Source organism: Diadema antillarum, unplaced genomic scaffold (genome assembly GCF_040938485.1).
Source record: "Diadema antillarum isolate AM-2024a unplaced genomic scaffold, OU_Dant_1.0 seq00001870_RagTag, whole genome shotgun sequence".
Taxonomy (NCBI): Eukaryota; Metazoa; Echinodermata; class Echinoidea; order Diadematoida; family Diadematidae; genus Diadema; species Diadema antillarum.
Window position 1 is genome coordinate 631,559 of NW_027272539.1, and position 24,650 is coordinate 656,208.

General features: G+C 39.3%; 1 protein-coding gene across 1 annotated transcript; it reads left to right on the plus strand.

The window, feature by feature from the left end:
• The first annotated feature begins 58 nt into the window (after positions 1–58).
• LOC139712875 (cleavage and polyadenylation specificity factor subunit 3-like) lies at positions 59–24,650 on the plus strand. Its single transcript, XM_071624655.1, has 16 exons — positions 59–160; positions 3,059–3,122; positions 3,738–3,835; positions 4,964–5,092; positions 6,505–6,682; positions 7,654–7,743; positions 8,382–8,532; positions 9,136–9,263; positions 10,489–10,695; positions 11,640–11,786; positions 12,698–12,850; positions 13,403–13,511; positions 14,734–14,933; positions 18,228–18,315; positions 22,954–23,117; positions 24,303–24,650. The coding sequence occupies exons 1-16, from the start codon at positions 90–92 to the stop codon at positions 24,399–24,401; spliced, it is 2,076 nt and encodes a 691-aa protein (XP_071480756.1). The 5' UTR covers positions 59–89; the 3' UTR covers positions 24,402–24,650.

Consider the following 24,650-nt stretch of genomic DNA (forward strand, 5'->3'; position numbering starts at 1 on the left):
ATCACGATTACAATACGATGCATGCATATTGGTGGATCATGAACACTCACGTGCATGACTTGAATGTGTAGTGTCACTGTTGTAGAGAAATGGCCGCGAAACGTAAACCTGATGCCCAAATTCCTGAAGAAGAGAGCGATCGTCTCATCGTTCGGCCCCTGTAAGTGAAGCGTGTTCGTTATTTTCAAACGGAAGCAAAGTTGTTTTACTTATTTTGAAGCTTTATGTCATGAAAGCGCACAAAATCGATAATTCCAAAGTGTAGATTGTGTACAGTCCCACATATTCTGTCATGTGTTAGTCCTAGCTAACTAGATCCTTTTATGTTGTATGCAACGTATGGTAGAGGTGTCTAGGTGTTCAACACACCGACCGTGTCTAGAAGAAAACCGACCGCGCTCTATAATGGCATTGCGCGAACAGAAAGAAAATGTACGCATGAAGACTATGCGCAACGGTGTTCGATTCTTCACTGGGCTACGCTACCGAGTAAAATGAGGCGAAAACAAATAGACTACGTATTTCCTCTACAGTAGTCTAGGTATCTAATTGTTAGACTAAATTACCGAAAGTTAGCAAAATCGAATAAGATCTATCGTGTAGAAAAACTGCATTTGCTAGGCCTACCTTTGCTGACTCGTTCTTAGATGTAGAGTATCCTTCCGTAATAAATTTGACGGTTTTGACCGCAAAATTGTCATTATGCCGCTCTCTCAAACTCCGCCGCTTGTACGATCGTGCACACATTACATTACACACGTTACACGTAAACATGACATAATTGATTTGACGCCCGCTACGACCGTACGAGTTGAAGCAGAAACGAGAAATGAATGTGAAAAAACAAACCGACTCATCTAATTTATTTCAGTTACGATGAAAAGTTTCCTAATGAAAATCAATTCAAATTCATCAAACAGTCCTTCAAAAGTAATGTAGAAGGATTCAAAATATATTCAAATATTGTTGGGGAAAAAATGATGGCTAGAAAAAAACAGCAGCTTGTCGAAAAAAATGCATTTAAGTGCGCTTTATACGTATTGTTAGGGTGGTCGATTTAAATGTTCAGGGCAACTGAGTGCGGAAAAAATGACATCTCACGCGTTCGAAGCCGCCATCTAGAGCGCGTACCTCAGATCGCATTTTCAGTGCGCACTTGTGAATCCGGAGTATTTTCTCCACACGTGAGTAAAATTTCAAGCAAATTGTGCGATTTTTCACGTTTCTATGGATAGAAAAACGTTAGGTGGTCGGTGTGATGAAGACCCAACCATACTTTGTAACAGTCGGACAGAAAGATCCGTCTGTCCGGAGGCATCTTTTATTATTATTATTATTATTATCATTATTATTATTATTATTATTATCATTATTATTATTATTTGACTTTATCGCTCTCCTCGGGGGATCCGTGAAGCCAGATGCAGTCTTCGCGGACCAGCTGATACAGACCGATCTTTTCAGTCAAATCCTGTTGCAGCTCACGTATTAATAGCTCTCATTCTGTCCTGTATCGTTAGTGTTTAACGTTAGATCTCCTGATTAATTTGTTCACTGTCGACTGTAACAGTTGTTGCGTTGGTTCGTCTCCATACACAGTACTCAATTCAAGAGTGTCATCATACTGCTCATACAGGGTTCTACAAGTACCAGTGTTGGTGTTGGATGGGCTATCTACATAGTACGAGTGTTAAATGCATGTACAATATGTAGGCTATTGTAAAGATGATGTACGACCCTAAATTTACTACACACTAGACTAGAGTCTAACAATAATCAAATTTAATTTATACTAGACATTACTACTGACGACTACCGTGTACTGTGTGCATGCATGCAAAACATAGAATCTAGGTACCAGAGTCTCACATTTCATGAGGCTTAGATTAAATTTTTTTTTTGCAAATTTTGCCAGTTAGGTGCTATTCGAGAACAACCCTCGATGCCCAAGCAAGCTAGCACTAGACTCTATGATTTGCATTTCCATTCATTGCTTGGCTCCCGATCACAAATTTAACCACTTGCAAAATTGTCCCTGTTTGAAAGAAAGAAAAGAAAATAGACTCTCTAGACATATAAATATAAATTTATGGCATATTATTCAGGACTTGGTACGTAGTACCCAAATGAACATTATTTCATGTAACCATCGATGCTTCACAAAACCAAAAAGAAGTCACATAGAATCTGCCTTGATTTTACATAAGGACTCAAAATAGGTGAAACAGGTCACCCTAAGCTATCTTGAGCTTTATTTATTTTCTGAGAGAGCAATTCTTTTTCCACATTATTGTAAAGTTTTGGGTCATAATTCAAACAGGGCAGCACACTAACCCATTTTTTCTACTGGTCCGACCAGTCTGTTGGACCAGTAGGTAGATCCCTGTCCCAGTGTTTTCCATTTTTTATACTGGTCCATTCCTAAAACAAAGTTAGTGGTCAGACAGTTATTTTTACTGGTCAGGGGCCGTCAGACCCGTGCCAGTATGCAGCGTCGCATAAAATAAATGGGAAATTATGTTGTAATGTAAGCAGTTTTCTAGAACACTCAAGATTTTTCTGAGAATAGTATAAAACAGTCTTTTTCATTTCTTTAAAATCCTTTATATATCCCTCTTCACTTACAACTCTAGGAACTTTTGAAAGGATGATGACGCTGCTGCTTTGAAAATTGGTACTAGTAATGGATATAATGTGTTAATAGATCATGCTCAATTTCATGCTTAATCTGATAATCCTGCTTTATTTTTCTTTCTGTGGTGTTTTACATCCTGTTTTTTGCCCCATTCATGGTACAGTCAGCACGGCTTAGAAAGATTTTCTCGGTTCACACTTTTCCAGGGTGTGTGCTTTTTTTCCAGTACTTAGATGGGTAGGAGAGTAGGTATATCCTGCTTCTGTAATGGCGACTTTCTCAATCTACTTTTAATCTACTTCTAATAGTTCTATACACCCCTTTATGTTGTCAAAATCCATTAGATTTGTTCTAATACTTCCTCCGCTTAAATGTTTTTGTTTTGACTTTGGCTGGTCTATATTTTCTTCCCTTTTTCTGCAGGGGGGCTGGGCAGGAGGTTGGGCGGTCTTGCATCATGCTGGAATTCAAGGGCAAGAAGATCATGGTAAGCATTTGCTCCAGAAATGATTCCTGTGTGATACGTTTCTGTAGAATGTTGTGATAGGCACAAGATTGTGCTGTGGTTTCAAAGAGCTTTCCTCTCAAATTCCCCTTTGAAATGGAGAAGTTAAAAGTGTCCTATATGTTCAATAAGCCGAAATAATTGGCTGTTCTCATTTCACATTGGCAATGGGGTTGTCACATACAAATTGTAACAATGATAGTAACAGATACCCCCCAAAAATAGAGAAAGAGATAGAGAGAGAGAAAAAAAAAAGAATGATTCCTTTGCATTGAGAATTGCCATTGCCGAATGTCACAGCAAACTTGCAATACGTAAAAAGAAAAAAAAAATTGGCAGAAGAATGTGTTTATTTTTCCTGGTAACATTTTGTTGGTGTTTGGTATTTCTACCCATTTTAGCTCTTTTTTTTTTTGGGGGGGGGGGGGGGGGGGGTGTTGACCTAGCATTTTCATGTACGAAAACTGATGTGCCTTTTCTGAAAAATCTATCATTGATGTCCCATTGCGTACCTAATTATGCAAGTAGACACATTGTGTAATGTCTGTGTGCATATGAATAAAAAACAAACAAACAAAAATGGCTCTAATTCTTCAGCTCGACTGCGGCATTCATCCAGGCCGAGATGGGATGGACTCTCTTCCATACTTTGACCTCATCGACCCGGAAGAGGTTGATCTTCTCCTTGTCAGCCAGTGAGTACAATCCTTTTAAAAGGATCGTATAGTTTTGGTTGAGACCTAATTTCAGGTTTCTAACATTTTTTGGTGAGATATTGAGAAACCTCTTATGAAATATGAAAGAGCATGTAATTCTCCGAGGAAATCAACGTTTATTTGATGAAAATTGGTTTTGAAATGGCTGAGATATCCAAAACAGAGCAATTCTAATAAAGTGTGGGACCCACACTTTACTACGATTGCTTTGTTTTACTTTGTTTTTGGATGTTTCAGTTATTCCAAACCCGATTTTCATCAAATAAATGTTGAATTTCTCTAAAACGGTATGCTCTGTACTATTTCATAAGTGTTTAATTGGTATCTCGCAGAAAGTTAAAAGACCAATTCTCATCTCCACCAATACTGTACCATCCCTTTAACCTACGTGTATTTACCCGCAGCTGGCATCTAGATGCCATGGATTGGGAAGACTGGTCTGACTTGGATGCTGTATAAGCTGCTATTTTTATATACTGTACACGAGGAAATTTTCACTGCGTTGATATTTTCGTGTATTTCGCGCAAACAGAAACTAGCACGAAAATAAAAGCACGCTAATATTTTTGATTCCCACATGTTCCAATAGCTGAAGTCGTGATTCCGCGGAATTAAATACACGCCAAATGCTTCTTACCCCGCCAAGCGCAAAAAATAAGTTGCACGGAAATATCGCCTTTGATACTAAATATATTATGAATAAAGGGCTCAGGGATGTTTTCGCAAGATGTTGTTTTTGCGAATTGACGCCGAGGCTATTGTAAGTGCTCTATTACACAAATACATTAAGGTGACATTTTCACTTTTATTAAATTCGCGGTCGAACAGTGATTTCACAAAATTTGCGCAGATTAAACCCTCTCAAAACTAACAGCTTATACATATTTGAGAATCCCTGTAATGAATTGTGTACTGATTTACCTTTATTATTGATCTTTTGAAATGTTACACACAGAGTCAAAGAATCTGTACTGGAGTCAACCAATGAGCAAAGATGCTATGGATGCACAAATTCACTAACATGAAGAAGCATACTCTACATGTAGTTCTTGCAGATGGTTGTAGGGTTTGTCATTTTCACTTGGATGCCTGTTGGTTGGTTCACAGTTTCCATTTGGATCACTGCGGAGGGTTGCCGTACTTTCTGAAGACGACCACGTTCCGGGGGCGTGTCTTCATGACCCACGCTACCAAGGCCATTTATCGCTGGAACCTTTCCGACTATGTTAAAGTCAGGTTAGTTGCAAAGTCAATTGTTAGCTTTACATGTAGCTGATTTTGTTCGTTTCTGTATTTGTTTGTTTGTGTATGTGTGCTTGTCTTTGTGATTTTATTCTTTCCATTATGTCTGTTTAAAGGTTTGAAATATATTCTAATTAAGCATCAACTAGAGAAGCACTGTGAGAGCGCAGACCTCCACCGAGCAGCTCATTTACACCACTGCTCTTGTTCTTCCAAAGAGATCGGTGATTTCCACCCATACTTATGCATGCTGAAAATTGCCCGATTTCCCAGTATACAAGTAGAAGCCTTTTGTTACGTCATCAACTTCCAACTTCCATCTGGGCGGCGTACCTAGAAACTAGAGCACGCACTTAAGTGTGCATATGAAAACCTAAAGAATGTGCACCTTGAACTCTCAAGTTCATTGACCCTACCAGCCAAGATATCGTAAACCCTACATAAAATCCACAAAGATTGCCAGATCACTACCAAAATTTGATAATTTGTTACTTGTGCCATCCTCAACCTTTCATTAAGTTTCATCCAAAGCCGCTCACAATTTTTTGAGTTATTTTGCACACGGACAAACCAAGAAACAAACACTGAAGAAAACATAACCTCCTCCCTTGGCGGAGGTAATGATAAAAGATCACAGTAGGGATTATCTTTACTCCAGTTCCTGCTGTTTGCATATATAAAGAGTTTGTTCGCAAAAACCGATAAGTCCATTTTTACAGATTTTGAAGTACGGTCTCCTGTCATAAAGTACAAAATAATACCTTTTAAATGATATATTGGTCACTACATATAAAGGTACATTTTTGAAGTTATGGTCAAAAGAAGCAAAAGTTTTCTTATTATTCTCTGTATTTTTCTTGACCTTTAATTGCAAATATCTCCATTTGGCAAATATGGACTTATCGGTTTTTGCGAACAAACTCTTCATATCTTCTGTCTTGTATCAGCAAAAAATAATGACATATCCAGAGATACCATCTCTCTTTGATTTTGCAGAAGAAAAAAAAGGCTGCCTGAAAAAAAATCAGCAGCAACAAGAACAAATATTGCTTCTAAAATACGAAGTTCTTTGCACCTGTTTTATCTCTTCATACTGTAGAACCATTTGCGGGATGAAGTTTTCATGAATTTTAGCAAACAAGCTTTTTAGCGTCATGAAATTTTTGCCAATTTCCACTGACATTCAAGTCATAATGTAGAGAAGACTGTTCACGTGCCTTTTAATTTTGTGAATCGTGACACCGTGCGAAATTTGCAAAAATTTCATGCCTGCTAAAATTGCTGGTTGTACAGTAGCCCACAAGTAGAATTATATAAGAGTCTGCCTGATTTCCAAATTATTTCAGCCTTTTCAAATGTGTTATATCTTCCTCTTTCTGACTGATCGTCTCTTCATTTATTCACAGCAACATCTCGGCTGAGCGGATGCTCTACACCGATGCCGACCTTCAGGCCAGCATGGACCGCATCGAGACGGTCAACTTCCACCAGGAGGTGGACGTGAATGGGATCCGTTTTTCCTGCTACCATGCTGGTCACGTGCTCGGAGCCTGCATGTTCCTCATTGAGATCGCTGGTGTCAAGGTACATGAAGACACGTTACATAACAGTTTCCACCATCCAACTTGTTATGTGCCACGATGGAAATGCCCTGTGTGCCACATTATTCTGATACCACAATATAGGCATGCTTTGGGAAGATGTATTATTTTTCAAATCCATGTGACTATTCATAAATTTTGTTATGCTGGACATGCAATGTGCAAAGTTGTAGGTAAAATGCCTGGATTTGCTATGACGTATGTCATGACAAATATGTGATTATTTTTTTTTCCATATGACCAGCCACTATATTATAGTACATGCATGACTTTTGCACACTAAACTATGATAGAACCTTGGAATTTACCCCCTCCCCCCCAAAAAAAAAAAAAAAAAAAAAAAAAAAAATCCAGTAGGGAAGACTGCTTGAAATTCAGTCACCACACAATGCAAGCTACATACATACCAGAGGAACAGAGTAGCAAGTGAAGCTGTCATTGTACTGTCACATTTAGTGATTTATCGATCGGTTGGGGCGGGTCTGTGCATTTAAGCAAAATGTGCGAACTTGGCATGCCGTTTACTGAGTCGGGTGTGTAAACAAAAGAGCCATTCCAGCCATTTCCTCTATTGTAGAATAGCTACCATGTACATGTAGATGTAGAACACTAGTTGCTGATTGCTCTTCCCGTGCTAACGAACAAATCATATCTGATGTTATTTCCTTGAGACTACCATATTTTGTTTATTTTCTAGGGAAGTGAAAGCACAGCTTACTTACCTCCCTTAGATGTAGGGGGAGGGGTGGGGAGAGAAATAACATCATCTTTGCCATACATATTGTTGTATCAAGTCAAAGCAATGTGTATATACAAAAATCTACCTTTAATTTTCAGTGATATGTTCAAAATTATACTCTTAGAAGAGAGTGTAAAAGATGTTTATTGTGGACATGATATTTTGGTTTAATGCCTGTGATTTCACCTGTTACCTTTCTCCGTGTTTCTTCCCAGATTTTGTACACTGGAGACTTCTCCCGACAGGAGGACCGCCATCTCATGCAGGCCGAGATTCCGAACATCAAACCCGACATTCTCATCACGGTAAGATAGCGGAGAGTAGTACGTACAGTGTACCGCTCTTAAAACAAACGTGGTTATAATAAAGTTTCGGTTACAGTGAAGTTAGAAATCCAGCTCCCAAAATTATCATATAGTTGTATATCACAGCAATAATAAGCAGCGTTGTGTCTCATCTCTTGTGTAGGTGCTTTGCTAAGTGCGCAAATGCTTGCAAGTGCGCACACTCTTGTGACAATTCACCAGCGCGCAAACATCTTTTACATAGGCAGCAAGTGCGAGTCACTCCTTCTTCAGTGCAGAGTTGACTTCAAAGTCTGGTAGAAGTAGGGTACTTTTTTCCATATTCTAGATAATGATTATAGATAATAATAATAATAATCATATAGGATGGATTTCATTCATTGAATACCAGGAAATGTTGCACTTGTCAAGGTGAATATTGCACTCATCTTTGATTCATGCAATATTTGCCATAACTTGTGCAATATTCCCTGGTATCCATCCATAGCCATCCAATGTGATATAGATATTGCACTCGTTACTGCCAATATTGCAATCATCTTTGATTTGTGCAATATTCCCCTCGTATTCCATTCATTGCCATTTAATATGATGTAGTTCTCTCGCCGAATTCCTGTGCATCTCTTTTCTTCAAACAGGAGTCAACGTACGGCACCCACATCCACGAGAAGCGGGAGGAGCGGGAGGCGCGATTCACGGCAACGGTGCACGACATCGTCAACAGGGGAGGGCGCTGTCTCATTCCTGTCTTTGCTCTCGGTAGAGCTCAGGAGCTCCTTCTCATTCTAGGTTCGTCCAATTTCTTTTTCCCTCATACTTGAAGGAATAATAAAAAAAAGTGGTTAACACTTTGGCCCAAATTTATGGAGGTGGTTTTAATTCAGACCATGGTTTATACAAATTTTGTCTGTGTAAATATGATTGGCAGATTGCATACGCCAAGCAGATGTCCAGTAACAAAAGCGTTATTGATACGTGCATGGGAAAGGTACACCTATTTCATGCTTATTTTAGTCTGTGGTCTAATTTAATACATTTTCGTGAATTCGGGCTATTAAGTGTTAGTTTCCAAAGTTTGATGCTGTATTATTTACTTACTTATATTTTATTCATTCATTTATTTGTTTGTTTGTTTGTTTATTTATTCATCATTGATCTATTCATCTATTCATCTGTTAATTTATTTATGTGTGTATTTGATTATGCATTTAATTAGTTATTTTCTGTTTGTGTGGACTCTTTTGTTTTGATAGTGGACACTGAATGAATTGCAGAACAAACAATTCCATCATTAAGAATGGGGATTAAGACTGCATATTAAAGTTTATTCTGTTGTCATCAATAGACATTACTGTGTAACATTGATTGCTTCTTGTTGCCATGGTTACACAGATGAGTACTGGTCCAACCACCCCGAGCTTCATGACATTCCGATCTACTACGCCTCGTCCCTGGCCAAGAAGTGCATGGCTGTCTACCAGACTTACATCGACGCCATGAACGAGAAGATTAGGAGACAGGTAAGAGAAGAAAGAGAAGGAAAGAGGGAGAGATGGAAAGAGAAGAGAGTTAGAAGAGATGAGAGAGTGGGAAGGAGAAGAGAGAGAGGAAGGAAAAAAGAAGAGAGAGAGAGGGGAGACCACTGGTCACTTCAGGGAGCCACATACCCACTTTTACAGGGCAACAGAATCTCACTCTTGGGCAGTTGATATAAATGGATACTTCCCAGTACTGTAAAACACGTTATATTCGCGGCATGAAAATTTCGCGAATTGGAGCCTACGGCCTTTCTTGCAGCATGAAATTTTCGCGACTCACCACTTGCATCCAATGTGTTTTGTGTTGGCAAGAACTTTCATGTGCATTTTAATTTCGCGAATGTTGCCGCTGGCGAAATTCGCGAAATTAAAATGCATCGCAGCATGCGATGATTCCTCTTTTTACAATATAAATTTGTGTGTGTGTGTCAGAGTGTATTCTGCCTATGCATGATATTATGCTGAGATGGCAACGCATGTGCTTTTTTGGAAAGGGTTTTTGTTTTTAAAAGCCATATCACTTTTCATAGAAGCATCAATGCTGGAAATACAGTCCAGCAGTGTTGTAGAGGATATTGCAGTCTTTGTTGTGATATGAATGTTATTATAAAGCTATGGCTCTGACATTGAAAGTGTAGTAGTGTGGCTATTGCAATGTTTCTATCAGTCTGTCAACAGTTGTGCATTTAAGCAAGTTACTGTAAAACGAGGAATGTTCACATGCATTATAAATTTGGAAATTTCGCGAGCGCCAATATTTGCAAATTAAAATGCATGTGAAAGTTCTTGTCTACACGATATGCATTGAATGCCAGCAGCACTTCACAAAAATTTCATGCCTCGAAAAAGGCTGTCAGCTCGAACTTGTGAATATTTAATCCCGCGAAAATATCATGTTTCACAGTATGTACAGTTGACAAGCCATCGACTAAAAGTTGGATGTGCGAGTGTGAAACCCAAAGAGTTAAAGTATGGTGTTCTGATCCAAAAGTTCCATATTTGTGAATGGGAAATATATCTCCTTTAATGATTTGTAAATGGCCATCAACATGCAGTGCATTAAGAAGGTTTTGCAAGTATTTATTGGTGACTCTTAAATTCTTAACAGACAAAAGTACCACAAAATGTATCCTGTAACGGGGAAGGGGAACAAATATAACACTCAACATGTGGTAAATTCTATGTCTTGTGTCCTTCCTCCACACAGATCAACATCAGTAACCCTTTCGTCTTTAAGCATATCTCAAACCTTCGAGGCATGGACCACTTTGACGATGTCGGCCCCTCTGTTGTCATGGCGAGCCCCGGAATGATGCAGTCCGGCCTGTCGAGGGAGCTCTTCGAGATGTGGTGCAACGACCGCCGAAATGGCCTGATCATTGCTGGCTACAGCGTAGAGGGCACCATGGCTAAGGTTAGATTGTCAGCAGCTGTACTACGTTTTTTGATATACAGTAGTCTCTGCTTAACCAGGTACTGTGAAATTGAAATTTTTGCAATGTTGAAATTTTTTGCACATTTCGTACAACCAGAAACTAGTGCAAAAATGAAAGTACGCAAATGTTTTTGCTTACCATATGTTTCTGTAGCAAATGTTTTCATACGGCAGAAATGCAAGTAGGAACATGCTAAGCTCATTTTATTTGGCTGTATGTGAAAAATTACTCATGTGAAAATATTCTTTGTTACCGCATGTGTCTTGCAGAGCATTTCTTACCAGATGAAGTAGAGTACCCGACTAACTCAAGAGCGTGTTTCATTCATGTCACAACCACCGTACTCTACTATCATGCTCCCATCTGTATCACAGACACAGCGTACTACATGTATGTCTCTACAGCCACAGACTTGTGTGGTGTTGAGTGTGTCACTGTGTGTGTAGTTCCAGTAGTGTGTGTTCGGCTGGTGCAAGGGTTTGTGAATGGCATGCATAATACTTTGTGTCGACTTGCAGTGACATGTTCTTGTAAAACGTAAACCTATGCACACAGTCGGTTCTCAGCACCTTGCAGTTTCTTCCAAATTTGTAATAAACCCATTTTACAGACTTTTCAAGGAAAGTTTTGAAGATAATGTAATGACGTTTATTTTGAAAATTTCTACCTTTTTTATTCTGAAGTGTCTACGCAATCACATAAATATATAACATGCATCAGAATGGTTTGTTCAGTTTGTTTGTCAATTAAAGTGGACTACCCAATGAAGTGGTACCTTGTAATTGTGGATAGATGTCCCAACTTTGTCTTCAAACAGCTTGACTCATTCAGTCTTAGGGTAACTTTGCTGTAGAAATGATCAGTTTGTCCTCCAACTTGTCTATTTATAGCATGTGATGTCATCTGTCTTGTCTTTTTATAGCATGTGATGTCATCACCCGAAGAGATCACCTCCCTCAGTGGTCAGAAGCTTCCCCTCAAGATGTCGGTCGACTACATCTCCTTCTCCGCCCACACCGACTACGAGCAGACGTCGGAATTTATCCGAGCCCTCAAGCCTCCTCAGATAGTGAGTCAAGATCCGAAAAGAGTTCGAGAAGGGACCAGAAGGGGGCAGGATGGCTCTGTGCTTTAGTCTGTATATCTGAACAGATGCATCATAACTTTTAGGGTTCAAATCTCTGTTCAAGTCACGGAATTCAAAGCCGGTCTCCAGGTCCACAATGAATTTTGGCTTCAGGAATTCATTCAAGCCCTCTCCCCTCCCCAGATAGTGAGTCAAGATCCGAAAAGAGTTCTAGAAGGGACCAAAAGGGTGGACAGATGGGCTCATTGGTTTAGTCTTTGTATCTGAACAGATACATCATAACTTTTAGGGTTCAAATCTCTGCTCAAGTCATGGAATTCAAAGTTGGTCTTCAGGTCCACAATGAAATTCCGCATCAGGAATTCATGTGGGCCCTCGCGCCTCCCCAGATAGGGAGTCGGGATCCTAAAAAAGTTCAAGATGAGACCAACAGGGTGGGGAAATGGCTCTGTGGTTTAGTTTCTGTATCTGAATAGTGATGCATTTTAAGATCGTGGATTCAAATTGTGGCAATCAACGTGGGTACCTCTTTCCAGTTTATAGCATGATGTGATTATGGCTAAAAACAACAACAACATAACAAATAAACAAACTAACAAAGAAGAAAGTAAAGATATTATGACAACATGTTGTCTACATGACTTAACAACCCGTAATGTGTGTATATCATCAGCTAATTTGAAACTGCAAGAAATTCACCTTATTCAAGCTCATCCCAAATATCAACTGTGTAAATAATTATTTCCACTTTTTCATGAATATGCCTCAAACTCTCTACTGATCTTCATTTGACTATGAACCTTCAAGAAATGTTTTACCTTATGCCAAGGATGTAAAACTCTTACTCATTTGTTTGTCTGTGTATTCCCCCCCCCCCCCCCCCCTTATGACAGATCCTGGTCCACGGCGAGCAGAACGAGATGAGTCGTCTGAAGGCCGCGGTCCTCCGAGAATACGAGGACGATGATGAGTATAACATCCAGGTTCACAATCCCAGGACCACTCAGGCGGTGGAGCTCTACTTCCGGGGCGAGAAAATGGCAAAGGTGAGTGTTTGTTGTTGTTGTTTTTTTTTGGGGGGGGGGCAGGAGGGATGTAGGACTTTGAGGGATCGTATAGTATTGGTTGAGACCTAACTTCAGGTTTCTAACATTTTTTTGTGAGATAGTGAGGAACCTCTTATGAAATATGAAAGAGCGTGTACAAAAACACTTGCCCTACTTCAGTTTTCTCTTGCCCTGTTCAAGCGGGCAAGTGCTTATGCATGCAACTCCACGTAGCCAAAATAGAGCCAGCAGAAGAGGATGAAAACAAAATACAATAACCTCTTCATCTCTAATGTATAAAGAATTTGACAGAAAAACAGGTTGAATGCCATTTTCATAAATTGTTAACTAAGTCCGTCAGCAGATGAAAAAAATTGGATTTAATCTCTTTTGCAATCAAACTCTACATGTTTGCTGAATATAATGAAATTTCTTAGAGTAGAGAATTCCAACTGAAGAAAGATCTTGTGCCCTAGTTTGTGTGCGATAGGTTACAGCTGTGACATATGACCTCTGACCTCAACATGACCTCTTGACCTTTCGTCCATTCAGGTCATGGGCAGCCTAGCCTCCCATAAGCCCCAGCACAACGGCAAAGTGTCCGGAATCTTGGTCAAGAGGAATTTCAACTACCACATCATGGCGCCGGCCGACCTGTCTGGTAATTGGCTTTCTTTGTCCATAATAAAGCCAGAAACATTTTGCAGCATAAAACTTTCGCGAATCGGAGCAGATGGCCTTTTTTTGCGGCATGAAACTTTCACAAATTGCACTGGCATTCAATTCATTGTGCAGACAAAAACTTTTGCGAGCATTTTACTATTTCAAGTCTCAACTGCTCACGAAATTCGCAGGAGTTCTCTGGTTTTACAGTATTCATGATGCCCAAGAAAGTGGCTCTAAAGCTACCGTGGAAGAGGAAATTTTGGGTTTAATTTATTTTTATTGCTCGGCTTTTATGATGAATTTTTTTCATTTCTTAATTTTGCTGATGGTCGTGACAATTTAGTGAGCACTTGAAACAGCTCCTCACTGCTATGTCAGGTTAAGGCTTTTACTATATGGGTACTGGGTAACCGTTCTGCATTACAAATTTGTGCACTTACGTTTTCACACTCATTTCATTCCGTGCAGAATATGTAACGATTCACATTCACCATAGGGTTTTCACATTGACAATTCATGGCATGGGTGGAAATCATGCAATCATGGTATCATGGATGGTCATACTGTACAAAAAGAATCAACCAATAATAAAAATGATTTTTAGTCTGCAAAAATTGTTGACAGCACAACTTTTGCTTATATTGTACACTTCCAAAAGTCATTTAAGAATTCCAAATCAACCAAACAGTGATTTCACATGATAGTGAAGACAAGTTTATGAGATATAGATTGATATGTATTTCAGCATTGTATGACACTAGCATATCATATGCAGTTTCCAAAGATTCTACAGATGTAGTTGTGTAGAGTACCGTAAAGATGCTGTCACAGTCTTTTGTCAGAGCTTAGCGACGGTACCGTAGAGAAATCCTCACAGGCTCTTGGCAGTGTGTTGGAATTAGGTGTGAGCATGGTTAGCAACTATTGTGTTCACAATTATTCGGGTTTGTTGTTTGACTCAGTTTCCATGGCAACGAATGGCTATGATGTCACTGTCTTTTATTGTCAGTAGCAAATTGGGGGGGGGGGGGGAGAGGGGGCGCACCGCACGCCCCTTCTTTTATTTTCGGTTAAAACATAAGAAATAAAGAAAAAAATGAGGGGGATGCGTTTGCCCCCCTTTAACTTTGCGGAGGCGCCTCTCCTTTACAGTATTCCTGGATCTGCCCCTGATTGTGCTGTCTTTTTCTCTTCTTCTTTACATTTAATGTGAGCAGAATACACGGATCTTGCAGTCAGTAACGTTACTCAGCGGCAGAGTATTGCCTACCACGCCCCACTCTCGCTCCTTACGCACTACCTGACCCAGCTCTCGGCAGACATTGAATATACTGAGGTCAACAGTAAGCCCGCCCTCAGGGTCTTCAGCGCAATCAACATCATCCACGAACCGGCTTGTGGCATGGTGACACTGGAGGTTAGTACGTCGCCGTGATATAACTTAAAGGGACTGTACAATACTTGTTGAGGTGAGGATTCAGATTCATAACATTTTTGGGGGAGATTATGAGGAACCTTCTATGAAATATGAAAGAGCGTGTAATTTCATGAAGGATTCAATGTTCATTTGATGAAAATTGGCCTTGAAATTGCTTAGATATCCAAAAAGCGATCCTAATAAAGTTGACAGGCCACAACTTTTATTAGGATCTCTTCGTTGTACCTGTCTTTAGATATCTTAGTCATTTCAAAACCGATTTTCATCAAATAAACTTTTGCTCCCCTTTAGAATTATATGTTCTTTAGCATTTCGTAGAATGGTTTCTTAAGATATCTTGTAAAATGTTATAAGCTGAATCCTCACCTCAACAAGTCCTGTATAAACTCTTTTGTGTGCCATGGTGGTGTTAACCCTATTCTAACTGGGGGGGGGGGTCAAATTGACCACCCCCTCGACGTTTCGCGCCACGATTCCGCAATGCGCGAAGATTTTGCCGCGTCGTTTCAGGACTTTTTTCATTGAAGTCTCCCGCAAATTTTGAGACCAAATTTGCGACGTCCGGGTACACTGTTCTGAAGTTACGTAATGTTTTGCATATGCATGTCAACCCAAAAACAGCTCAAATTCATGATATCGTGTGCAAATCCAATGCAAATTGTGTTTTTAGGTTAAATTGATATGAATTAGATTATTTCAACTTTTAACCGTTGAAATTAATCAATTCTAGTGTAGATAAGCCTGAAAAAGTGCCTGCAACAAATTTTGGCAAAAAAACAATAGAAAACAAAAGGTCGAAAAAACAATAAAATACATAAGATATTAACAAAACAATAAAAAACAAAAGAAATTGGTTTTGATTGCGCTATTTTTTTGCATGAAAATTGTTTGATATGTCTCGAGGAATTCTGACACAAAAATTTAGCAATCCTTCAGTCTTTTTGATGGAGTTATAGGTGAAAATATGATTTCATGCACAAATTTCCATAATTAATTTATTGAAAATAGAAAGGAAATATTTTTCTATTGTATGACCATGTAATCTTGTAGTTGACATCCAGCTCTATCTTGAGGCAAAATTTCGCGGCTATCGCGCGATCGGTGGTTGAGATCTGAAGGGGGGTCAAATTGACCACACCCCCCCCCCCCCCCCCCCCCCCCCAGTAAAAACTTGGTCTCAAATAGCCCAGTTAGAATAGGGTTAAACCCCTGTGTGCCACATTATTCTGAGGCTGCAGTGTGCATGAGTGCTTTAACTCTTAATGTGCCAAGGTGTAAACCCCCTGTGTGCCACATTATTTTGACGTGATAACATATTCATGCCTTGGGAAAACATTCTGTTTTTCCAATCTATGTGACTTTTATGAATTTTTGTTTTCCTGGCCATGTAATGATCAAAGTTGTACAGAAAATTGCAAGCTTTGCTTTGATGTAAATTGTACAATATATGACAAATCTATGATTGCTTTTTGTTCAAATGACCAATGCCTACATTATTGTAGTGGCATGAACTTTTGACACAAAATAGTGACAGAAACTTAGAATTTACCCACAAATGAAGAGAGGAACACAACCTGATAGTCAATCACTATGCAAAATACATGCTATATGTGACAAGAATGGAATCGCGAGATACGCTTTCATCGTACCGTGGCATTTGGCGATTTATTGATTGATTTAGGCGGGTGTGTACATTTGAGCAGAATATGCGAATGTTTCACCTTTAAAGGTAAAACATAGTTCTCGTACGCCTGCAGAACTGTCAGATTTCGCTCCAAAATGTACAGGTATGCCTCAGAAATGTGTGGAATGACGCTGTAATAACAAGATATTTGTTGGGTAATGACGAAAATACGAAATATTAGGCAAAAAAGGTTAGCTGGATTTGCAATTTCTGAACTTACCCGATCGGGGTCAGGCTAACTCGGACTCGGGGACAGCTCGGCCTTGCTTTGACGGCGGGGCTGAGTTGTCCCCTGGATTGTACAGTGTTGTACTATGGGAGCGTTTCACGTTCTGGCTGGACGCAGTTAGGGACCAAATTGATACAATGCGCGTATCAAAGAACCTCTTTGGCGCGCATGCAAAAGGAACATGCGCCTTTGTATAAAGTATGGTGATCATGAACTGCATGTAAATTGTCTTAAATAGGGCTGAGTTGTCCCCGAGTCCTGGCTCCTTCTGGAAAAGTTGGTGTACTGACTTTTCCAAATTCTATCATTCTACACTTTTGATCTCATAATACTCCAAAACAACTCACCATCCCGGCAAATCACTTCAGCCAGGTAAGTTTCTTTGTAGACTCTATCGATATATTGCAGGCAAATATGAAATGGTGCAAGACGGGTTCTCAAACCCTAACCAGAACTATGTTTATACCCCCGCCAAACGAAGTTTGAAGGGGGTATATAGGAATCAGCGGACGGTCGGGCAGTCGGGCGGTCGGGCGGTCGGTCGGGCGGTCGGTCCGTTGCAAATCTTGCGTCGCGAACTACTTCCTCAGTTTTTAACCGATTCCCATAAAACTTGGCACAGATGTGTGCCTTGGGTTGTAGATGTGCAAGACGTATTTTTTGACAGTACCCAAAAGTACGTTGCCATGGTAACGGCATATTATGGGCAAAAATGGGTACAAATCTTGCGTCGCGAACTCCTCCCACAGTTTTTGATCAATTTTTATGAAATTAGGTACAGATGTTCATCTGAATATGTTAATGTGCAAGACACATATTTCCGCAGTGGCAAAAAGTGCGTTGCCATGGTAACGGCATGTTATTGGTAAAATAGAGGGCAAAATGCTTCATGGCAAAACTGCTTCATCAGTGTTCTTCCAATTCTCATGGAATTCATATTGAATGTTTGTCTTAGGATATAGGTCAGCATGACACATTTCTTGACAGTGACAAAAAGTATGTTGCCATGGTAACAGCTCACATATTATGAGCCAAAATGATGGAAAATTTTGTGTTGCAAACTACTTCCTCAGTTTTTGCCCAATTTCCATGAAACTTGGTACAGATGTGTGCCTTTGGTTGTAGATGTGCAAGACGCATTTTCCGACAGTACCCGAAAGTACGTTGCCATGGTAACGGCATATTAATGGCAGAAGATCAAGGAAAGATCTTGCGGATTTAACTACTTCCTCAGTTTTTTGACCAAAGCTTATGAAATGTTGTTTTGACCAAAGCTTATGAAATGTTGTTTGGCGGGGGTATAACCAGTTGCTGTAGCGACATTTCTAGTTTTACTTAGAAATGTCATTTTTCTCTCCAGTGGGTGGCTAATGCAGAGAACGACATGTATGCAGATGCTGTCATGACTGTGGTGGTCAAGGTAGCATCAGATGTCAACATGCAGAAATGTGAGTTTTGCATCTATTGACCTTATCCCAAAATGATGATAAATGATAATAATAAAGTCTTATTTATCCAGGGTAGCCTCTTCAGTGTTTCCACCGAGGGTAACCGTAGCATTGCCAGGTACCCATTATGGGATGTGATATCACAGGGTACTGTAAAAGATGTTAGTTTCGCGTACAAGTATATTTTTGTGAATGAGGTGGTCACAGATGTTTTTGGGAGATGTTGTATTTGTGATTTGACACCCAGTGCGCTAATGCCTGTCCTTTGACTCCACCACTTTGTATGATCAAGATCATGTAGCCATGCTTTCGTATGTTGACAAATTCATGGCCCAATAGTTATTAAAGAAATTCACAGAAATTAAAGGACAAGTTCACCTTCATAAACATAAGGATTGAGAAAATGCAACAATATTAGTAGAACACATCAGTGAAAGTTTGAGGAAAATTGGACAATCGATGCAAAAGTTATGAATTTTTTAAATTTTTGTGTTGGAACCGCTGGATGAGGAGACTATGACAGCTTGTGAGTCATATGCGTACAACAGTATAAAGAAAATGTAAAAGAAAATTCAACATATTTTCACTTTTTTCGAATAATAAAAGAGCACTTGACTTGCCTCTTTCTAAAGGCAGGGGGAATAATATTACCCATAACATGTGTCGGTAAGGAGTCAGGGGAATGTGTACTTTTTTCAAAAGATGGAATTTTGTGAAATTCTTTTTATATTTTCCTTATATTGTTGTACGCATGTGACATCTAAGTTATTCATACACAGCAGTAGTCTTCTCATCCAGCGGGTACTGCACAAAAACTTCAAAAATTCATAACTTTTGAACGGATTGTCTGATTTTCCTCAAACTTTCAATGATGTGTTCTACTAATATTGCTACATTCTCTCAATCCTTATGTTTATGAAGGTGAACTTGTCCTTTAAACTGTCTCAACAATACAGTGGAAACTCGATATAAAGAGATCTGATATAACAAAATATCTAATATAACAGACTTATTTCTCCAGCCTCAATGAATTTATTTCCTTTGTTTTGTATTGTTTATTGACTACTGATATAACAAAATACCTGATATAAAGAACAAAATATCTTGGTCCCAAGGATCTCATTATACAGAGTAGCACTGCAGCCGCTTTTACAGTAAAACCATCTCATTATATACAAATAGTAAATGGTCATGAGTGTGATGGTACAAGAGTTCACAAGAGGTAAAAGACAGAAGCGCTCTATTCATAGAGGCGAAGCCAAGTTGAATAGTGCACCTCATCTTTCCCCAAGTGCGAAATCTTGTTCCATTGCACGAGTAAAGACGATACACTATTTATTTTTGACAACACCTCGAACGTCAACAGATGTTGTCCACATAGATTCTTGAATTTAGCACAGAAATGGCAACCATTTTTATTAAAAGATGTATGAGTAGCCACACAGTCACAGTCGCCGTGCACGTACGGTACGTACGCGAAGCTGATGGGTTGCAGTTTTTTACAAATATGAGTGACAAAAGTATGTGCTCGGAAGCGCACTTGTAATTATTAAAATGCAAATTGCTGAAAAGGCAAATGTTTGTTTATTGTGACATCAGATCCGTGCGATAGAACAAAAACTTCGAGTCAATCGTGAGTTTAACACAGGAGTCGATGGAAATGGGTGATATCAGCTATGTGCTCGGCCGTAATCTGGCAGAACTGCGTATCTCCTTTAACACATTACGCCAGAAATCGGGTTTAAAGATTCAATGTTACACCTTTCTAAACTGAGATACGATGAGTTGCATTTTTCCTCTTTTCTTGGTCATAATTGGTCTAAAGAATTTATTTCCAGCAAAAAATGACAATTTGACCTTTTTAAGTAGTAAAAATTACCAATTTAAAAAACTTACGCAGTTCTGCCAGATTAATCGTCACCAAATTTTTGCGATCGTAATCTGGCAGAACTGCGTATCTCTGGTCACGTGCCCGGGTTGATCAGCAAGAACTGCGTAAGTCTTTGGCCATGCGGGGGGTTTTTCAGGCAGAACTGCGTATCTCTAGGAGATACGCAGTTCTGCCTGATAAGCACGTGTTTCATCAGGCAGAACTACGTATCTCTTTTCGTCGTCAACCACGTGCTTATCAGCCAGAACTGCGTATCTCCTAGAGATACGCAGTTCTGGCTGATAAACACATGGTTTATCAACCAGAACTACGTATCTCGGTCTATTTTCTGCGGGTTGTCTATCGGATTTTACCCCTTACTATTCAGTGGATGCAGTGTCAAAACAATGAATATTTTAGATCGAGTACAATTTTTTTTGAAACATTTGTATTGTATACAGTCATCATTATTGATTCACATTTAATTTCATTTTATCCATTCATTTGTATGTGGAAAATAACTTGCTTTCCCTAAATGTTGTCAGTCTGTGTTCATGTTTCAGTATTATTTAGCGGCACAAGAAGTACTGCTACATCAAAAGCCTCGCTGCTGCTTGGGATATTGTCGATCTCATGAAGCATTGCATTTGGATTAAGAATAATATTAGACTAGGTTCTAGATGTTTCGCTATATTGTTCATCAAGACTACAGGTACTACATTGTAGACCGTCTAGACCGTAGTCTATTCAGGCCTAACGATACACTAGACATCTAGAGACTAGTAGAGCGGTACGTAGGAATCTGCATACGATAGGCCTACTGATCTCATCATTATCCTACTCTATGCCCAAAGTAAGAGTATGCCTAGACCCCTTTGGCTGAAGGCCTAAACTTTGTTTAAATTAAAGAATACTAGGAGCTAGGCCTGACTAAAAGTTTATTTACAGCTTTGTTAGAAAATATAAACAAAATAGACTCTTGGTCTCGTTTGTGTCGACTCCTACTGTAAGCCTATTACAAGTTTGACAGTACTATTTAAACGTTAGGGTAGTAGTGTTCTAACCGTTAATTATCTACGCAGGCCTAAAACGTACGAGAACTCTCGAACTCTTTCTACTCGATTGTCTAGGTCTATGTAACATCCAGACGTCTATTTTGGGGCGTCATTATAACAGACTGGTAATATCAATGAAAATTAGTTTCTAGATTTTCTAGTCTAGACTCTAGATCTAGACTCTATATCCAGGTAGGGGCTAAATCTACAGCTAGACTGTCTATTGGGGATCTAGGCCTAGAGTAGGCCTACTAATGTTATAGTAGATCTAAAAACAACGTAAAGCCTAACCTGCCTATCTAATGACTATTTAACGGTAGGTGCCTAAGTCTATAAAGTCTATAGCCTATAATGTCTAGTATTAGTAGTAATCAATGTATAGATCTCAGATCTAAATCTAAGTTTCAGATCTATTTCTAGGGCTAAATGGTTATAATTTAGCATTTAAGCTGTAGATTCTAGATTCTTCATATTACAGACTTAAAGAATGTCTACGCCTAATCAAATCTAGAAAAATAGAAAACAGAGTAAAGACAGGATAACCGGCGATTCAGCCTAAGTTAAGTAACGATAGGCCCCAGTAGTCTAGTCTACTGCACAACTCTACTGGGAGTACCGGTACGGTACCGGTATTAAAAAGTAAACTGTAAAAGTGTTAGTATTGGTCAATTTCTGACGTCTGTAGGATTGGATCGAAAATGCCATCGTTATGGACGGTATCCTAGATATTCATTAAACTTCTCGAGATCAATCCCATAGATCCAAGCCCACTAACCGCTTATTACAATGAAAATCAAAATAAGAAGCTATGGTCAATGGATTACAGATATTGTTGTTCACGTGACCTACGCTACCGCACAGTACATTGATTTCACGTACACTAACAATGGACAAGTGCTGCAGCAGTACTAAGTAGGCCTAAAGTTGACTGGAGCGTGATGTCAGACAAGATGCAAACTATAACGTTTGTTAGATCTAGAAATGCTCTAGGCTTAAAAAACACTAGATTGTAGAAAAACTTAATAGTAAGGCATACCGCATATTGACCTGTTTTGAAGCCTGCCAGTCTATGAAGGGAAAGAAAGTGGCAATTTCCCCCAAGAGTAACGAGGGTTATTGCTTTAGCGTGACTGTCGTCGTGTACAATACACGTAGCCGTACGACGTGTCTAGCTAGCTAGCTAGGCACTGCTGGCTTGAACGCGCAGCGCGTTCGTCACTACCAAGGTTGCGCCCGCGCATGTTAAGATATACCATGTCCAAGCGGGATGCAGGAACACCTTGGTCCAAGCGTTGTCGTAAGTCGACTTACGCAGTTCTGCCTGATTAACATCGGAAAATTCATTTCGAGTCTCGACTTACGCAGTTCTGCCAGATTAATCGCCCTCTCTCCTCAGGAATTTTGCCAAAATTACTTTCTAAAAATAACTTTCTGTATCGAATCACAACTTATTTTTTGGCCCACTTGAAAGAGCATGAGAAAAAACACACAAAACACTCAAAACCTGAAAATCGACCAAAATCGACTTAGGGAGTTCTGCCAGATTACGGCCGTGCTATTAATTTTTGCTCAAACAAAATTGCACTGCTGACAGACACAGCATGCGACTGAACTTTTATCTAAATGTCATGTGATGGGCAATCGACCAATCGGATAGCTATATTCTAATTAGGTGTTGTATAATAATGTTTATCAAATGCTTCCCCGTTGCAGTCAAGCAGCTGCCCGCCAAGAACGACACGGAGGTTTTCAGCGAGCGCCTCTCCGTCCTCCTGAGGGACATGTTCGGCCAGACGACGGTCAAGAACTTTCCCGACAGCAACGACCTAGTGGTCTGTCTGGACGGCAAAGAAGCGGCGGTCAACGTTACCACTTTGGTATGTATGGCGTGTCCACTCATGTGTTAAAGGGATGGTACAGCTTCGATGGAGGGTGGAGGTTTCCAAAGTTTTTGTAATGATTTTTTGAGATGATGAGAAACATCATATGAAATATGAAAAAAAACACATGTAATTATAATAGGAATTCATAGTTTATTTGATGAAATTGGTGTTGAAATGGCTGAGATATCCAAAACAGAGCAATCTCAATAAAGATGGGACCCATCTTTTATTAGGATTGCTTTGTTTTGCTTTGTTTTTCTTTGTTTTTGGATTTCTCAGCCATTTCAAAACCGATTTTCATCAAATAAACTTTGAATTCCTCTTAGTATTGTAGACTTCTTAACATTTCATCAGGTGGTTTCTAAATATCTTGCAAAAAGTTAAAGCTGTATTCTCACTTCAGCCAATACTATACCACCCTTTTAAAACCTCTGTTTGCTCTGAGTGCGGACTGGCATAGGAAATCCCATATCATTATACAGTGCACTCCCATCATAACATAGGCGGTTACAACAAAACTCTTGTTACAATGAAAAAAAAAAAAGACAGGTCAGGCCCCTCAAATTGCTGTGTCTATACAGTGAAAACTCAGTATTATGTTCTTACACAATATTGTATTATGAATTATAGTTTGTCGTTCATCTCTTACAACCCTTTGTTGTGGCTTCTAGGATGCAAAGTTGATGTTAGCTCGAAATGCAGACATTAAGTGAATGATCTCTTTTTAAAGGAACTTGGTGCACTGTTAGTGTGAATGAATACTGTTGAATTTTCACTTTTTTTTTAATGTGTTTTGTGTTGTTTTTATGCAGGATCCCTTTGTAATTCATTGTATTTATTAACTGAAATAGCTTCCATGTAAAAATAAAATGGAATAAGAAAATAAATTGTTTGAGTCATCTCAATTGGTTTGTTGTCTTGTTAAGATTTAGTCGCAGTTTGGTTGTCAATTTTGATAGAACTTGTCAGTGTATTCTTGACCTGCATATTGCTCTATTACATTACTCTGCTAGAAATTAGTATAGCAGCAAATTAAATGATGAGATATTTTGTTTATTGTTTTGTTTACTGTTTACTGTTTTTGTTTACCGTATTGTTTACTGTTTACTGATTTTGTTTACCGTATTGTTTACTGTTTACTGTTTTTGTTTACCGTATTGTTTACTGTTTACTAAACAGGAAGTGCAGACTGAGGACAAACAGCTCAGGCATATGGTATCGACTGCAATGAAAAGGCTATACGAGGCCATTGAACCAGCAGACTTGGAAGGGGTTTGAACCCGTACCCTGCTGAAACTCGATGGACACTAACCACTGGACCTCCATTTTTCATCATGTGTTGGTAGTTGGGATTCAAGCAAAGTGATGGCTGAATTCTGTGGAATCCAAAGCTGTGAGGGTGCTGCTTTTAATGATCATGTGACCAAAAGGAAATGTATTAAGAACATAGTTGAGACCGAAGATGGCCTTTTGCGAGCTGGATTTGTGAACTGAGAGTCGATGGTTCAAATCTCATCAGTGCCAGGC